The sequence below is a fragment of the Hippocampus comes genome, unplaced genomic scaffold, assembly GCF_001891065.2.
Source record: "Hippocampus comes isolate QL1 unplaced genomic scaffold, H_comes_QL1_v1.1 scaffold170, whole genome shotgun sequence".
NCBI classification, from domain to species: Eukaryota; Metazoa; Chordata; class Actinopteri; order Syngnathiformes; family Syngnathidae; genus Hippocampus; species Hippocampus comes.
This window is the reverse complement of record NW_017806171.1, coordinates 415,446-430,279: the sequence shown is the minus strand read 5'-3', so window position 1 is coordinate 430,279 and position 14,834 is coordinate 415,446. Positions and strand designations below refer to the sequence as shown.

General features: G+C 52.7%; 4 protein-coding genes and 1 long non-coding RNA gene across 5 annotated transcripts; 1 reads left to right on the top strand and 4 right to left on the bottom strand.

The window, feature by feature from the left end:
- Window positions 1-106: 106 nt before the first annotated feature.
- On the bottom strand, window positions 107-987 carry LOC109531727 (complement C1q tumor necrosis factor-related protein 3-like). Its single transcript, XM_019896180.1, has 3 exons — window positions 774-987; window positions 521-658; window positions 107-437 (listed from the first exon to the last, which is right to left on the bottom strand). Exons 1-3 carry the CDS (start codon window positions 940-942, stop codon window positions 166-168), a joined length of 579 nt encoding a protein of 192 aa, XP_019751739.1. The 5' UTR covers window positions 943-987; the 3' UTR covers window positions 107-165.
- A 1,067-nt stretch (window positions 988-2,054) lies between these two features.
- On the bottom strand, window positions 2,055-6,378 carry zbtb1 (zinc finger and BTB domain containing 1). Its single transcript, XM_019896173.1, has 3 exons — window positions 5,792-6,378; window positions 4,089-4,607; window positions 2,055-3,911 (listed from the first exon to the last, which is right to left on the bottom strand). The coding sequence occupies exons 2-3, from the start codon at window positions 4,601-4,603 to the stop codon at window positions 2,546-2,548; spliced, it is 1,881 nt and encodes a 626-aa protein (XP_019751732.1). The 5' UTR covers window positions 4,604-4,607; window positions 5,792-6,378; the 3' UTR covers window positions 2,055-2,545.
- Window positions 6,379-6,902: 524 nt separating this feature from the next.
- On the top strand, window positions 6,903-9,505 carry zbtb25 (zinc finger and BTB domain containing 25). The gene is made up of 3 exons (XM_019896177.1): window positions 6,903-7,253; window positions 7,332-7,565; window positions 8,320-9,505. Exons 2-3 carry the CDS (start codon window positions 7,339-7,341, stop codon window positions 9,389-9,391), a joined length of 1,299 nt encoding a protein of 432 aa, XP_019751736.1. The 5' UTR covers window positions 6,903-7,253; window positions 7,332-7,338; the 3' UTR covers window positions 9,392-9,505.
- A 7-nt stretch (window positions 9,506-9,512) lies between these two features.
- Window positions 9,513-12,596, bottom strand: LOC109531725 (C-1-tetrahydrofolate synthase, cytoplasmic-like). The gene is made up of 11 exons (XM_019896178.1): window positions 12,555-12,596; window positions 12,147-12,240; window positions 11,993-12,071; window positions 11,851-11,910; window positions 11,398-11,451; window positions 11,095-11,231; window positions 10,918-11,018; window positions 10,591-10,727; window positions 10,171-10,282; window positions 9,784-9,911; window positions 9,513-9,699 (listed from the first exon to the last, which is right to left on the bottom strand). Exons 2-11 carry the CDS (start codon window positions 12,236-12,238, stop codon window positions 9,643-9,645), a joined length of 957 nt encoding a protein of 318 aa, XP_019751737.1. The 5' UTR covers window positions 12,239-12,240; window positions 12,555-12,596; the 3' UTR covers window positions 9,513-9,642.
- A 1,731-nt stretch (window positions 12,597-14,327) lies between these two features.
- Window positions 14,328-14,782, bottom strand: LOC109531733 (uncharacterized). Its single transcript, XR_002171234.1, has 2 exons — window positions 14,747-14,782; window positions 14,328-14,623 (listed from the first exon to the last, which is right to left on the bottom strand). It is a non-coding gene; the product is annotated as an uncharacterized LOC109531733 (long non-coding RNA).
- Window positions 14,783-14,834: the final 52 nt, after the last annotated feature.

Here is a 14,834-nt window from a genome sequence, read left to right as displayed (position 1 = left end):
AAAAGAAACGCGCGCACACGCGCGCGCGCACACACACACACACACACACACACACACACACACACACACACACACACACACACACACAACACCCTAGATATCGTTGTTTATTGTTCATGAGAACATTTTTTTATTCATGTGTGTTTCTGTGAGCCGATGCGGCCATCACATGCTTTTGAGGAGGAAGCCGCTGAAGGTGCTGAGTCGGCTCTGGTCGAAGATGCTCTGGTTGGCCCACAAGGTTACCCACAACTTGTCTCCCTCCTCCAGTACCAGCGGCATGCCGTTGGTGGCGCTACTGAATGTGCCCTGCGTGTCGTAGATGGCGAACATGTTGATGCCGTTCTTTATCACGGCCGCGTTCAAGGACCCCGATTTGCCCACGTTGCCGTTGAAGACGATGAAGTAGAGACCCCTCACAGGGGCTGTGAAGATGCCTGGGGGGTGAGGGGGGGGTTAATAGTACCGCAATGGGACACGGATGAGATGTCGCTCGGTGCGAGAGGTGATGGCGACCTACCTGTGTTGGAGTCGTAGCCGTTGCCCACATTGGTGATCACATTCTTGAACACCAGGGTGGTGTCGGTGTTGAAGGGGCCGAGGTGGGTCCATTCCTGTGTGGCGACCAGCGCCGCCGCAAAGGACACCGGCGCTTTGGCTGCCCACACACACACACACACACACACACACACACACACACACACACCATAAAGATGAGCCTCACGGTTTCCGGGAACGTCTCAGTTTCTGAAGGTGTCGTTTCATTGACCGACCTGCTTCAGCTGCGTCCTTCTCCAGCTTGTCCACGCGCGCTGCCACCTGGTACAGGAGGGCGTTGCATTCCGGTTCGGCCTTGGCGCGCTCGCCGGCGAAAAACGGCTGCGCTCGAAGGCTCCCGACAGCGCACAGAATGAGCAACGTGGTCAAGAATGAGCACGCCATTGCTAAAATGATCAGCGGGGTGGCGTCTCGCTTTCAGATATGCACTATTTAACCTGAACATCACCCTCGCTTATGTCCTTGCAAAGTTTGTTCACCCTTCAAAACGGGGACTTTGATCACAAACATTTGTCAAAACACAACAAAACCCGACCATCAACATGCTCCACCACCCGCCCGCAAAAAAGGGCACAACCGAAGACGATTGGCATTCCATTACAATATCAATCGTTAACGTTAGTATGATGAATTTGCGCCCCCGCCACCTGATGGAGTCGCCCCCCCACCCCCCGCCGGACTGAGTTTCAGTCTTGAGGGGTCTCGTATAGACCACCATTCAAGATAGGACCGCCACTGAGGGGAGGTCAGGGTAGCATCGGTGGGGGATCGGGCATGAAGCGATCGGGACGCCGAGTGATGATATCAGCACACGCATGCAAAGACACAAAGACAAAACAGCCACAGCTGTGGCGGTTTGCACGTTTTTATTTTCTTTTTTTTTGCGATTGTCTTGTTTGAAGACAAGCACCTGCAAGCTTCGGGGCGAGGTTAAGGCAGGGGGCTGATGAGGAAGCCGCTGAAGGTACTGAGGCCAGGTTTTTGTCCACCCAAATATTGACCCGATCAAGGGATACATTTAGGTTCGAAGCCATGAACATAGCGAATGAACAATCCCTTTCAAAGGGGGCCATCCAGCTGCAGCCGGGATTGCAACCCCAAATCGCAACTTGTGAAGATGACAACCATTTGACCCCTGCTCGTTGCACAACAGCGCTCATGTTCTTTAGATTGGTGAAACATGTCGTTCTTTCATCATTTGGTTCAATTCTGAACTTTGTTTGCAAATATTAGATGAAGTTTGTTCAATTCTGAGCCAATCACCGACATTCGATCCGCAAGTTACAAAAGGCCAAAGTGTTTTAGACGCGCGCTCTCACCCCCGTGAGAGCGCGCGTCTAAAACAAGTTTCGGAGACCTGTCAAATCCTCCACAACAGGATGAGAACCAATCACAAGGTTTTTGCGGTCATGTGATCCAACAGGGAAAGGACAACATCAAAAATTAAGTATGAAATCTTAAATCTCATCATCACAACTGAGAAAACAAAGAAGACGTTTTGCAAGGTGTGCAGTTGTTTATTCCAAATGTCGCCAAAGTGAACACTCTCGATGGTCCGTTCGGGTCCGGCAGCACAACGGGACCGCCTCCGAGCTCAGGTCAGTTCAGTTGATGAGCCGTCGTCAACAACCACCATCATCATCATCATCGGCAGTGGCGGCAACAGCAAGGCAACACTTTCAAGTCCACAAGGAATCCCGTTTCGTCCGATGTCTCGGCCCCGCCCCCACAACACGTCTACCGATCAGGAGCGTGGGAAGATGAGGGTTCAAAGTGCAGATTTAAAAAAAAAAAATGTCATTGCAGCGTCAGTATCCGCCTGAGGCTTTCGAGGGAGCGTCACTGTGGCCGCCGTCACCCGTATTGACGACGTTTGTAAAGCATTGCCTTGAGATCGACTCTTGAGCTGGGTCACAGGACAAATACAACCCTGAAATCAACGTACCGTTTCTTCCTAGCGGCGTTCGGGATCCCCCGAACAGGCGGTCTACAGCCTCTTGGTGTGCTGGAGGTTGTAGTGCGTGCGCATGTCCTTGCGCAGGCGGAACTTGTCTCCGCACACGCCGCACACGTAGAGGTGCACGTCCATGTGCTCCTCCAGCTGCTCGCCGCCTGGGAAGATCTGGAAGCACACTTGGCAGATGGTCTCGCCGGCCGTCAGGTGCGAGATCATGTGGCGCACGTGGTCGTGCTTGAGGAAGGTGCCCTGCTCGCACACGGGGCACACGTAGCGCGCCACGCCGCGGTGCATGTCCGTGTGCAGGCGCAGCTGCCGCTCACGCAGGAAGCGCTTGCCGCACGTCTGGCAGGTAAACTGCTTCTCCTTGGTGTGCACCGTGTAGTGCTCGCGCAGGTGGCAGCGCTGGAAGAAGCCTTTGCCGCAGATGGCGCAGAAATGCTTGCGTCGGTGGTCGGGGCCTCCGCCGCCGCCCCCGCCCCCGCCACCCGGCCGGAAGGCCTCGGCCTCATGGGGGCAGGAGAGGGCGTGCTCCAGCGCCAGGCTCTCGCTCTGGAAGGGCAGGCCGCAGTGAGGGCAGGCCAGCTCGGCGCCGGGCGGCTCGTCGGCCTCGTCCGACTCGCCGCAGCGCTCGGCGTGCTCCTGGAGCTGCCGGCCCTTGATCAGCACTTGGCCGCAGCGTCCGCAGGCGCAGATGTGGCCCAGGTGGCTGGACAGGTAGTGCGCCGACTTGTCGTCCTCGCTCAGCGGAGCCCCGCACAGCTCGCACGGGGCGCCGTCCGTGCTCTCCTCTTTCACCGCAAAAACATCGGGCGACGTGGCAGAGGAGTCGCTTCCCGACATGGCACTGAAGCAACGGCCGGCTGCCTTCTCCACGCCGGAGACGCCAGGCACCGCCTCGCGGTCCTCGTCGTCTGGCACCCCGACCCCGCACGGTGCGACAACCGCGCCCGCCTCCCGCTCCTCCAGGCGGAGGTCGTCCCCGGGTTCCGTCTTGATGGAAACACGGCAGGCGGATCCCGCGCCGCCGCTCGGCCCCGCCGCGACCGAGCGCAGGTCGGCGAGCATCCGGCGCTCTTCAGCGCTGTCCGAAGCGGAGCTCTCGGCCTTGGCGGAGTCGTCGTCGCCATCTGGGCTGCGGGCGGGCGCGAAGGTCTTGCGGTTGGTGCAGGTGAGGATATGCTCGATCAGAAGCTTTTCGCAGCTGAAGACGAAGCCGCAGTCGTCACAGGTGAAGGTGCGACCGAATCGAGGGCGTTCCCTCAGGGCCGAGCTCCTTCCTACACTTCGCTTCCTCAGGTCGCACGGTTGCTCCGCTGTATGCCCACCGTCCACCACGCTCGGGAGGACGGCAGCGCTGGGTGCTTCCTCGGTCGCAGGCGGCACGCCCAGGTACCTGCCAAGGTTGTTGCAGTTCATGAAAACGAATGGGGAAAAACAACAAACAAAAGGGTGGAAATATATATATATATTTTTTTGCTTCATTGAAATAATAATAATGGACAGATTCAAGTTTTAAAAGAATTGTTTGTTGCAGGCCTCATCAACGCCCAACCGACTCGAGCGAGGGTACCTGGCAGAGCCGCAGACTTTTTTGCCGCTGTCGGCAGGATCTTGAGCGGCGGCGGGCCTCTGCCGCTCGTACATCCGAACGCCGAACAACATCTTCCCGCAGGCGGCCGCCGCCGTCGAGCACTCGGACGAGGACGGCGTCAGGTTGGACGCGCCCCGGATGTCGCGCAGGTCGTCCAGTGAGTCGGGGATGTAGTACATCTGCAGGTAGATCATGGACGCTTTGAGGTCGTCGAAGTTAAAGCTCCCCGCCGCGATGCGTCCCAGATACATGAGCTGCAGGATCAGATCGAAGCACTCTGCACTGATCTGCATGTTGCTAAGGTCCAGGCGTGCCGCCCCCTGCTGGTCGCGGATGAACATCATACGGAAGTAGGAGCTGCAGGCCGCCAGCACGGCCTTGTGTGCCCGGAAGTAGATGTCGCCAATGGCGATGAGGCAGTCGCACAGGAAGCCCCACTCGCGCTGGTTGTTCAGTTGCTGGAGGACGTGATCGCCGTGGCTCGGCCGAGCCATCGCCCTGCGGGGGAACCACGCAGGCACACGCATGCTCAGCTTTCAAAGGCTATGGATGACTTCAAACATTAATGGAACCTGCAAACTACAACTAAACTCTTTCTGAAAAAAGTAAAAATAAACTCCCCGGATGACATGAATACTGACTTTTTTTTTTTTCTAGCAGAGTTGTGGTAGGACCAATGCTTCTCAGAACTGTTCTTGATTTCTAAGGCCCCACTTTCCAGCTCCTGTTCATGGTGCGAACACCAGCATGCTTCACTCATGTCAGACAAACTCCATGTGTGGGCGAGGTCAAGGAAATTAGCCACTTATTTGGTACAAATTGGTCTAAATGGGGAAGATTAACTTGGAAACATTTTCAGAACCAGGCATCGACCTACAGCTGGAGCCTGGACCATTTCCTTTCACACCGAATAGGTTTTCATGTGCTGAGCCCCAAAACAAAAGTATTTATTCCCATGCAACACACGAAGAAGTAAACATTCCAATAGAGGTCCACCTTTACGTAATTAAAAAGTGCCGCAAAAAGTATCCAAAATATTCGCAGCTCCTTTCTGACGCACTTTGAATGTGTGCTGCTTCCTGACACCGGAACAAAAACACTACGAGGAACTTGTTAGCTCAAATTCGCTTTGAAGCAAACAAGTGGCACATCAAACAAGAGGAGGGATGTAGACATTGCTTTTTTGTTGTTGCTGTTGTACTTTTGGGAGGTCAGAGACTCAATTGTAGTCAACGAGAGAAGGGAGGGGCTGCCGGGGGAAAGGGGGGCGAAATACCCCCCTCACGGCCCGGCTAACAGGGAGCTAGAAGCTAATAAGCGAATATGCATTACATCACCGGATGTTTCGGCGACTACGCCTTCAAACTAAAAGCACATGAAGAAAAATAATAGATGAAGGCCGGAGTGGCAAGATCGATAATATCTAACAGGATATTTAGATTAGTTAGTGTCTCTTTAGCACCACCTAACGGGTGCGAAAATACAGACGAAGTCACTTGAACCGTTCCAAAACATTTCACTTTGAAAGGCAAACAGGAACAAGAGTTTGGCGGTGCGTCGGCTTGGGACGCAGACGGCAACGTCTCCCGCAAGCAGCCCCGCCACCTCTGCAACCCCCGCAACAAACACGCAAAGGAGCCCCCCCCCCGCCACGCTCTCCCGGCAGCGCAACACCGACTCACCGCAAGTCCCGAGGCCGACGGAGGAGCTCGGAGGTCGGCTGAAGATGGGCGGAGGCTCCGCGGGAAAAGGCGGTTCCTCTGCGGGAAGGTGGAAGTTGCGGTTTAGGGCCGAAAAAGAAGGAAGGAAAAAAAAAAGAAAGAACAAGACGAAGAAGAAGAAGAAGAAGCGTTTCGTTCTCCTTCAACTAGTGCTGGGTTCAACTTCCGCACAAGCTGCCCGTGGTTCATGAGGAACAAAATAAAAGACTTCCAGTTGAAGGGGGCGCCTTCAAAATAAAGTTTAAAGGCCGAGCTTCTGGCAACGCACAGTCAGCAAACTGTAAAGCTAATTATAAATATATAGCACATGTAATGGATGTAATAGTTGATTTGTATTCATTTTATTCGATACATGCAGTCGTATACAGTATCTAATTTTGTGTATGAGGAGAAAAGTGGGTGTGTGTATTTATATATCCCTCTTAAATGTTCCAGATCATCACCTTATCATGTGATTCTCACCAGACCCGTCCTGACGAGCAGGCCATAGGGGGGCGTCACTCCACCTCCATTTGAGGCACAAAATCTCCCAAAATAACCTTTTTTTTTTCCACATTGGATTTTAATTTGATCATAGTAGCTATTTTGAGGCTATTTTGAGTTGTAAGGTATTCATGTTGAGTTGTTTATCATTAAGACATTAAGAAATAATGTTGTGATTTTGTTTGATTGATGGTTAGTCTTATTTACAACAGCTTATCTGAGCCTTACTGAAAATAATGTCAGCTGCACAGGCTGATTGATATGTGACAGCTTATGTCAATTTGGTGTGCAAGAGTCCCGCACATTTTTCAAAGTGAATCTGCAATGTTGTTTTTAGTTTGTGTGTGTGTGTGTGTGTGTGTGTGTGTGTGTGTGTGTGTGTGTGTGTGTGTGTGTCATTGTGTAATGTGGAATGACGCATTTTTTGTTGTTGTTGTAAATAACAAGAATCAGGGACACTGTGCGAGGTCTGGCACATGGGAAAGTCTCAAATTCAACATAAATGATGTCTTCGCTTATTTCAAATCCAAATCTATAATATTAGTGTCCAGACCCCCCAAAAAGTACATGATTGCAAAGTAGTCAACTGGCGGATCTAATACAATAATATTGCAGGGATTTTAATCACGTTCAACCCATGTGCATGTTCGAATGAAGTCCAAATGAAGACTTTGCTTCTGTGCGTATTTTCCAATTGCATTTCAAGGTGCTGTGTTTTTTTTCTTTTGTGTCGGGGGGGGGGGGTCGCTCACGTGACGGTTCGCGTCCTCTCGCGAGACGTGACGCAGTTTGGCGCACAAACAATCATCTTCACCTTCGTCTTCATCCTCGCTCGCTCGGATCTTTTCGGCGGTAAAGGCATCAATCAATCGACGCCTGGGGGAAGGAGCGCGCGCACGACCGCGTATTGACGCACGCGCACGACAGATCGTCACAGCCGGTGCGTCAGGGCGCGTACGTGCACGCGCGGCGCCTTGACAAAAGGTGTGTGCGGTCCGCAACTGTGTGCTCAAAGCAGGTCCGCGATGGAGGCGACGTCGGCGTGTGCGTCTGCGTCGGCCTGTGCGTCTGCGTGTGCGTCGGCGACGTCCGCTCACAGTCTGCTGCTACTGCAGCAGCTCAACGTGCAGCGCGAGTTCGGCTTCTTGTGCGACTGCACTGTCGCCATCGGCAACGTCTACTTCAAAGCTCACCGCGCCGTCCTCGCCGCCTTCTCAAACTACTTCAAGATGATCTTCATTCACCAGACCAGGTCACACGCACGCACGCGCACGCAACGCACCCGCACCTGCACCGTGACCGTCCTCCCCTGTCACGAAGCAGGGGTGCCTTGAGCTACGAGTTGAAATTGTCCCGGCACCACACTCGTCCCTGAAATCTTTTCCCACTGAAATGAATGGAAATGCCAACAAATGTTTTGTTCAGAAAAACATGATAAACGGAACCAAATACGTACTGATTATATTTGTAAATAATTCAATGATGTACCTGAGCAGAGGTGACCAGCAATCATAAATTGATGTTTAAGGCAAAACAAAAACAATTATTTTCAAACGTAAGCCCTTGTTTTAAGAGGGTGATAAAAAATAAAAATAAAAACAGATTTGGCCTGCAGTATGAGTGAACATAGCCTGAGAAGTTGTTCTTTGCAGAGGAGAAAGAAGATAGGCCTGTCGAAATATTTGTTGCATACAGCAGTGATCCCCAACCAGTGTGCTATGGCACATTGTATCTCAGAAAATTCACAAATTGGCTCCTCCGTATCTCAAGACACCACTGCATGAAGGACGTTGCTACATCGTAATAAGAGAGTGGGGAATGACTTCCAACATAACTCTCGGCATAGCAACATCGGAAGCATGGTAGCATCATGAGCATGTCTAAACTTGTAGCTACACAAACGGTTGAAGCAACGAAGGTTAGCTCTTGTGCTAGCATGAGTTCTGAGTTGAGAATGAACTTTTTTTTTGACATGTCACGTGTGCATTTGTGTGTGCGCGCTCCAGCGAGTGCATCAAGATCCAGCCGACTGACATCCAGCCCGATGTGTTCAGCTACCTGCTGCACGTGATGTACACAGGGGCGTGCCCCAAGCAGGCTGTGGAGCCCGCCCGCCTTGAGGACGGCATCAAGTTCCTCCACGCCCACCAGCTGTGTCGCAAGAGTGGCGATGGGCTCGCCGGCAGCACCGGGCAAGACGCTGCTGCGCCCTCCGCCGCCGACGCCGTGCGCATGTCCAACCTCTACGGCATCCAGATCTCATCCCAGCTGGCCGGCAAGGAGGCGCCCGCCACCGCCGTCCACTCGGGGGCGCGGGGGGGACGCACCCACTCGCATCCGTCGCTGGCCGTGGGCTCGGAAGGCGAGCGATCGGATGGTCAGGCCTCTTCGCCGCAGGATGACTTTGACATCTCGGCCACCATAAAGCAGGAGCGTCCGGAGGACGAGGGAGCCGAGATGGGGTCGCCGGCCCAGGACGGTGCGGCGTCTGATGAGCGGCGCCGGCCGCCACCGCCGCTCGCATGTCCCCGCTGTGGCCATTGCTGCCCCTCGCCTGAGCGGCTGCGCCAGCACCTGTTCAGCCACGCCCTCCACCCTGCCCTCTTCACGGAGGGGCTGGCACACGAGGGCGGCGGCGGTCTGGATGATGAAGACGAGGTGGCCGGCCAGCGCATGGATGCCGGCCGCCTGGAGGATGCGCTGCGGCAGAGTCGGGCGCTCGCCGCTCAGCTGGCGGCGGAGCTCCGAAGGAGCCGTGAGGGGGCGGGACTGAGCGCCGCCCCCGCCGCCGCCCACTCACGCAAGCGTAAGATGGCGTGCGCCGTGTGCGGCGTGCGCTTCTCGCACAAGAGTCAGCTTCAGGAGCACATGTACGCGCACACCGCCAAGCCGCCCAGACTGCACCGCCACAGCCAGCTCTTCCACAGCTCTGCCCACTTCTGCCATGAAGGAGGCGGGGCTTTGGCGAATGACGCCCTCCTGGACGTGGGCAGGGACGCTCACGACAACGGAAGCTCCGCCTACTCGCTCGACTCGGAAATCTCGCAGGAGAGTGGCGACGGCGGGCGCTGCGAGTGACGCTGTGGTTTCCTGTTTGATCATGTGACAGGGAGTCTCGCGGTGACTTTCGTTGATGGACGCGCTCTTCGTTTTGTCCTCTGTGTGGTTTTCAAAGTAAAAGCTCTGATCAAACACGCTCTGTGGTTCTCCTGCTTTTATTTTGAAATACGAGGATTGTTTAGTGGGTAACTGCCTGCCTCCGCGTGGGGTTAGCGTGTCTTCTTTTCTTCGGTTACACTCGTTAGACCTTAACCTGGTGACATGCAGCATCAGAGGCAGTGTCCGGCGGCGTTGGCGAGAGCGCGCCGGGCGCTGACCACTGTGTTCTGCAGTCAACGCAAACATAAGCTACATGAGCGTTTGCGCGTCCCGTCCGGCGCCCCCCTGCGTCTGCGCAGGGCACGACCTACCTGCATCAGCATGGCCACCGTCATGGGCCCCACCCCTCCTGGCACGGGTGTGATGAAGCCTGCTCGCTGATAGGCTGAGGCGAAGTGCACGTCGCCCACCACACGCTTGCCGCTCGGCTTGCTCGTGTCTGATGCCGTCACCCGAGGAAAGACAAAAATCCAAATCAAACCGAGTTGGTTTTCAAAAGCCACAAATGGGCATTCATAGTTATGGAAATGTGCTTTTCAAAATATGCTTTAAAAGTGTAACTATTGTCATTTCAAAAACAGAAACGTTACCATCAACAAATGAGCCGGTGGAACAAATGATCATTTTTAAAAATTGTGATGTCACGGACCAATGACACGCCCCCTGGCGGTCACATGATCACATCAGCGAGCACTCGCCTGACACATGATTGATGCCGCAGTCGATGAGCACGCAGCCCTCCTTCAGCCAATCGCCTTGCACCATCTCTGCTCTCCCCGCCCCCACCACCACAATGTCTGCCCTGCCCACCTGAAAACGGCAAAGTATCGTCGGTGTGACATCATCATCATCATCGTCAATTTCATCTTCACCGCTCGGAACCTTCAATACCACGTTTTACCAGTCTCAGCTCTTGAGTACTCACCGATACCGCCAGTACTTTTGGAACATCAAATTTGTATTAAATCAATGATAGATTATTGTCAAGCACGACCTTTTGTTCAATTCTGACAAAACGCACCCCTAACGTCACAATCATCCTTCCCACGACATCATCTTGATGATCATAGCCAACCTGGGCGTGACATTATCATGCTCAGCCTGGCGGAGGAGCGCACCTGTGTGGCGATGTCACGCGTCTTTGAGTGGCAGGTGGTGACGGTGGCGTGATTCCACAAGAGCAGGTCGTGCATGGGGGCGCCCACAATCTTGCTGCGGCCGATCACCACTGCGTGCTTGCCGGCCACGCTCACACCTGCGCACCCGCACAAATCAGCGGGAATCCTCAGAGACATCGCGTTTTGATGTGGATATTTGTAGCAGAGGCTGATGGCGTCTCAGCAAAACAAATTGTTGAGATTCCTCAAATGATGCAGCAATAAAGACATTCTTGTCCAGTTGCTCTGTGATTGACAGCTGTGTGTGTGCGTGTGTGTGTGTGAGACCTGTCTGTCTGATGAGCTCCATGCATCCGTTAGGGGTGCAGGGAATGAAGCAGCTGTTCAAGTCCCCGCGAGACAGCTTCCCTGCGTTGATGCAACTCAGACTATAGGCGCGCACACACAGGTCAAAAGGTTACGACGACAACGATGACGGCAAATTCCCGTTGCACCACTTCTGACCCGTCCACGTCTTTGAGCGGCGAGACGGCGTTGGTGACCATCTCCACATCCATGCGGTTGACGGAATCCAGAGGAAGCTGTACGATGAGGCCGTGCACGGATGCGTCCTCGTTGACGGCCGCGATGGCCCGCAGCACCTGCGGGGGGCCCGCAAACAATGAGACCTCAAACACTTTTGATTTCATGACAACGTGACTGTGGACAGTATGATAAATGGTGACTTTTTGGCAATGTTATGTGCTTGCTAGGTTATGAGAGTCATAATTTGGATTGATGTTGACTGTACGATGATGACCTGCCTACCTCATCTTGTGTCACCGTGTTGGGCAACCTCACGTGTGTTGCATCGATTCCCACCTGGAGAAAAAAAAATATATTAAAATAACACACGCAAACAGGCTTGCGGACCAGAAGTCAGGATTTCTTTGCACCACTGGCGTGAAAGATGTTCAATCGGAACTGAGTGCAATGTGATTCTTAAATGTATACACGCGGCACATCACGAGTGACGCGTCATCTTCATCCAACTTGGTTGGAGTAAGTTTCGCTGCAACCAACCAATTGGATGACAGACAAAGGCTGAAAGTGGTTGTTTGTATCAGTCCCATTCTAATGTAGTCAGAGTTAAATGACTGAATGTAAAGGCAGATGGCAGATTAGATCAACATGGAGGTGAAAAAACCCGCATTTGAAGCAGCGCAGACAGCCCAAACATAATTGCATGGAACAAAGGCTCAATTTCCCTTGTAAATTCACCTCAGCTGCAGCTTTCATCTTACTGCTGATGTACAGGTTGGAATCTTCTCGGTTCCCCACCTGGAAGTACAAACACGCACGCACGCAAGTGACGAGGCGACATAATGATGTCACATGACGCTGGGCGCGGTTTGAGAGCGACCTGTAAAACCAGCAGACGGGGGACGACCTTGGACATCTTCATCTCGTCCACCTCCTTCTTCAGCCGCTCCCTCACCAACCTGAGGACACGTCGCACACGGTGCTGACACGGAGAGAAACCGAGTGACACTTGGCCAAACATGTCGACAACCTACTTGGAAGTTTGGTTTCCGGAGATGACGGTTGCTATGGAGCGTCGAGCTCCAAAGCAACAAGACGCGGTCGAGTGACGCCAAAGGCTCAACATGGCTGACGGGGGAAGACGACAGCATCTTATGACCATACATCACTCTGCATCCACACACGCTACACTACATCATCTCCATGAATGTTCTGAACTGTTTTCCAGCGTCTTCTTGCCTAAGTTACTTCTTGAGAGCAAATCAACAGCGCACCTACTGTTGGCAGCCACGAAGCGCACAACCTTCGGACCGCGGTGCCTCAAGGTGCCATTAATTCCACACAAGCAATCCATTTCATCACAATCAATCCATTCCAAGCCCTTGTTGAACAAGCAATCATAGCAAAATGCACGCAAAGACGACAAAAACGTGGCGTCTTACCCGAGACCACCGCACCACCACTGTGTAATCATTGACCACTTTGTGTGTGTGTTTGTTTACAAAGGGTGAGTGAGATAAAAAAAAAAAGTTGAGGACTGAAAAGTATTGTACTTTGAAATAAAAGTAGTGACCAAACAAATTAAAAAATGTTTATTTTGTGTGCAACATACATGTCACAACTTTAAACCAATTAATGGTTTTATTTACAGACTTCAAGTCGATGTCTCGGCAGACAGACACACACGAGCAACATTTACATTTGGATTTCACTTGAAAACGTCAAAGGAAAAAAAGTCGAAAAGATGTACAAAACAAAACGACAACAAAAAAAAGAATCCAAAGTCGCCCACTTGCTGCTCCTCTGATTGGATAAGAGCGCCGTGGGATGTCCCGCCCCTCCACCACTTGCCAGCACATTGACCTTTGACCTACCGTCACTCACACACACACACACACACACACACACACACACACACACACACACACACCCAGCACCAGAATGAGGTCAGGCGACATTCTTAAAACGCAAGAGTCAGCGTGACACGCACGCGGCTTCAGTGGCGTGTTCAAAGGTGGTCGCCATGGTTACCCCTGATAAAGAGCAGGTGGCCGGAATGCGGGCAAGACACTTCCTGTCACCTGCAAGTCGAGTCCTTTCAACAAAAAGAAGACAAAAGCGAGGCTAAAAGGCACGACAGGAAGAGGAGCCTCAAACGAAAAGTGTGATGTGCGTTAGCGTGCGCTGGAGACAAACCCAGCTGACTTGGGCCAAAAGGTGGGGGGTGGAATAACAAACAGGGGAATGGTCGCCGGACGCCAGTTGGCGGCATGGACCGAGCGGCGAATGCGGCCAAGTTGCCAGCTCACGAAGCACGGACGCGATGCTGGCGATGTGCCAACATTTCCGCTGCCAGGACAAACTATCCGGAGACCGATCCTGCTCAGATTGGCCACGTGAACTCGGGCAGCTTGGGTAGCTCCCAAAATGTCCACTCCAAAGCCTTAAGTTGGGGTTGGCCAGTCAGGAAGCCGTGAACCATCGCCAAGGCAGTTACAATGTTTCTCGCCAGTCACGGCGACCATTCGTGTGCAAATCGAGTGGTCACCAGTGTCAGGGCACATACGGACAGACAAAAAAAAAAGCACTGGCGCTTATGGGGAAGCTCAGGTCTTCGATGGACTCGGCAAGCTGACGTTTTTGCAATGTTGGAGGTAAAATACACGCAAACAAAGTCAGGAATCCGAGCCGAACCTCAGAAGCGCGAGGCAGGCGCGCAAGGCAGGCCTGCCTGCTCACCGCTTGTCCACACGGTCAAACGTTTAAAGGCAGTCGTCAGAACAAATTCCTTCTTCCGGTTGAGCGGTCATGGCAAGGAGAAGAAGTTGCGAGTAACAAGCGGAGCAGGACGGTCCGGTTCACAGCAGTCGCGGCGCCCGACCGCCCGGCGCGACCGGTCGCACCGGCTCGCTTGCTGCCGACGGCATATAAAAGGAGAGGCCAGATGAGAGGCAGGCAGCGATTGAGTGAGTGAGTGAGTGAGTGAGTGAGAGGAGCGGTCGCTCGCCAGGCAAGGCCGTCCGTCCGTCCCGCTTGGGTCCCCCGCCTGCTTCGGTGCCACCCGGCCGGCTCCAGTGGTTCTCGACACTTCAACAGTGGTCAGGCGCTTTTGTGAAATGTTTAGGACCACTTGAGCCGGATGGGAACTTCCGTCGTGAGTAGACCGGAACAGAAACCGATTGATGTTGCCTCAAATTTTGTTGCTGTTGTTTTGGTTTTTTTTTTTTTTTTTGCAAGTTTGTGTTTTCCGGGGCGTTTATTTGAAAGAAAAATATTTGCCAGCACTAAAATGACCTGACGAGTATTCATCGTGTTTTTAGTGTTTGGAATGGTCAATACAAAGAAAAAAAATGGTGTTGTGATGTTGATGTTTGTCAACGTGTCATACAACCGTTTCCTTGTAACTAATGTGCACTTTTTGATTCATTGGACAATAAAAATACATTTGAAGCATTGGGTCGTGGCCTTTTATTGTGATGGGACCGGAAGTAGTTTTGCGACTTTAGCATACCTCAGAAGAACCAGAATCAGAATCATCTTTATTGGCCAAGTATGTAGAACACACAAGGAATTTGTCTCCGGTATAACACGCTGCATTAGTATCATCATAAACAACGACATGACAAATAAATACCTGAAATTCATTTTTTCAAATCAAAGCTCTTCAACTTATTTAGACGACTTTTTTTTTTTTTTCAATTTGTGGCCAACTCTTGTTTTTG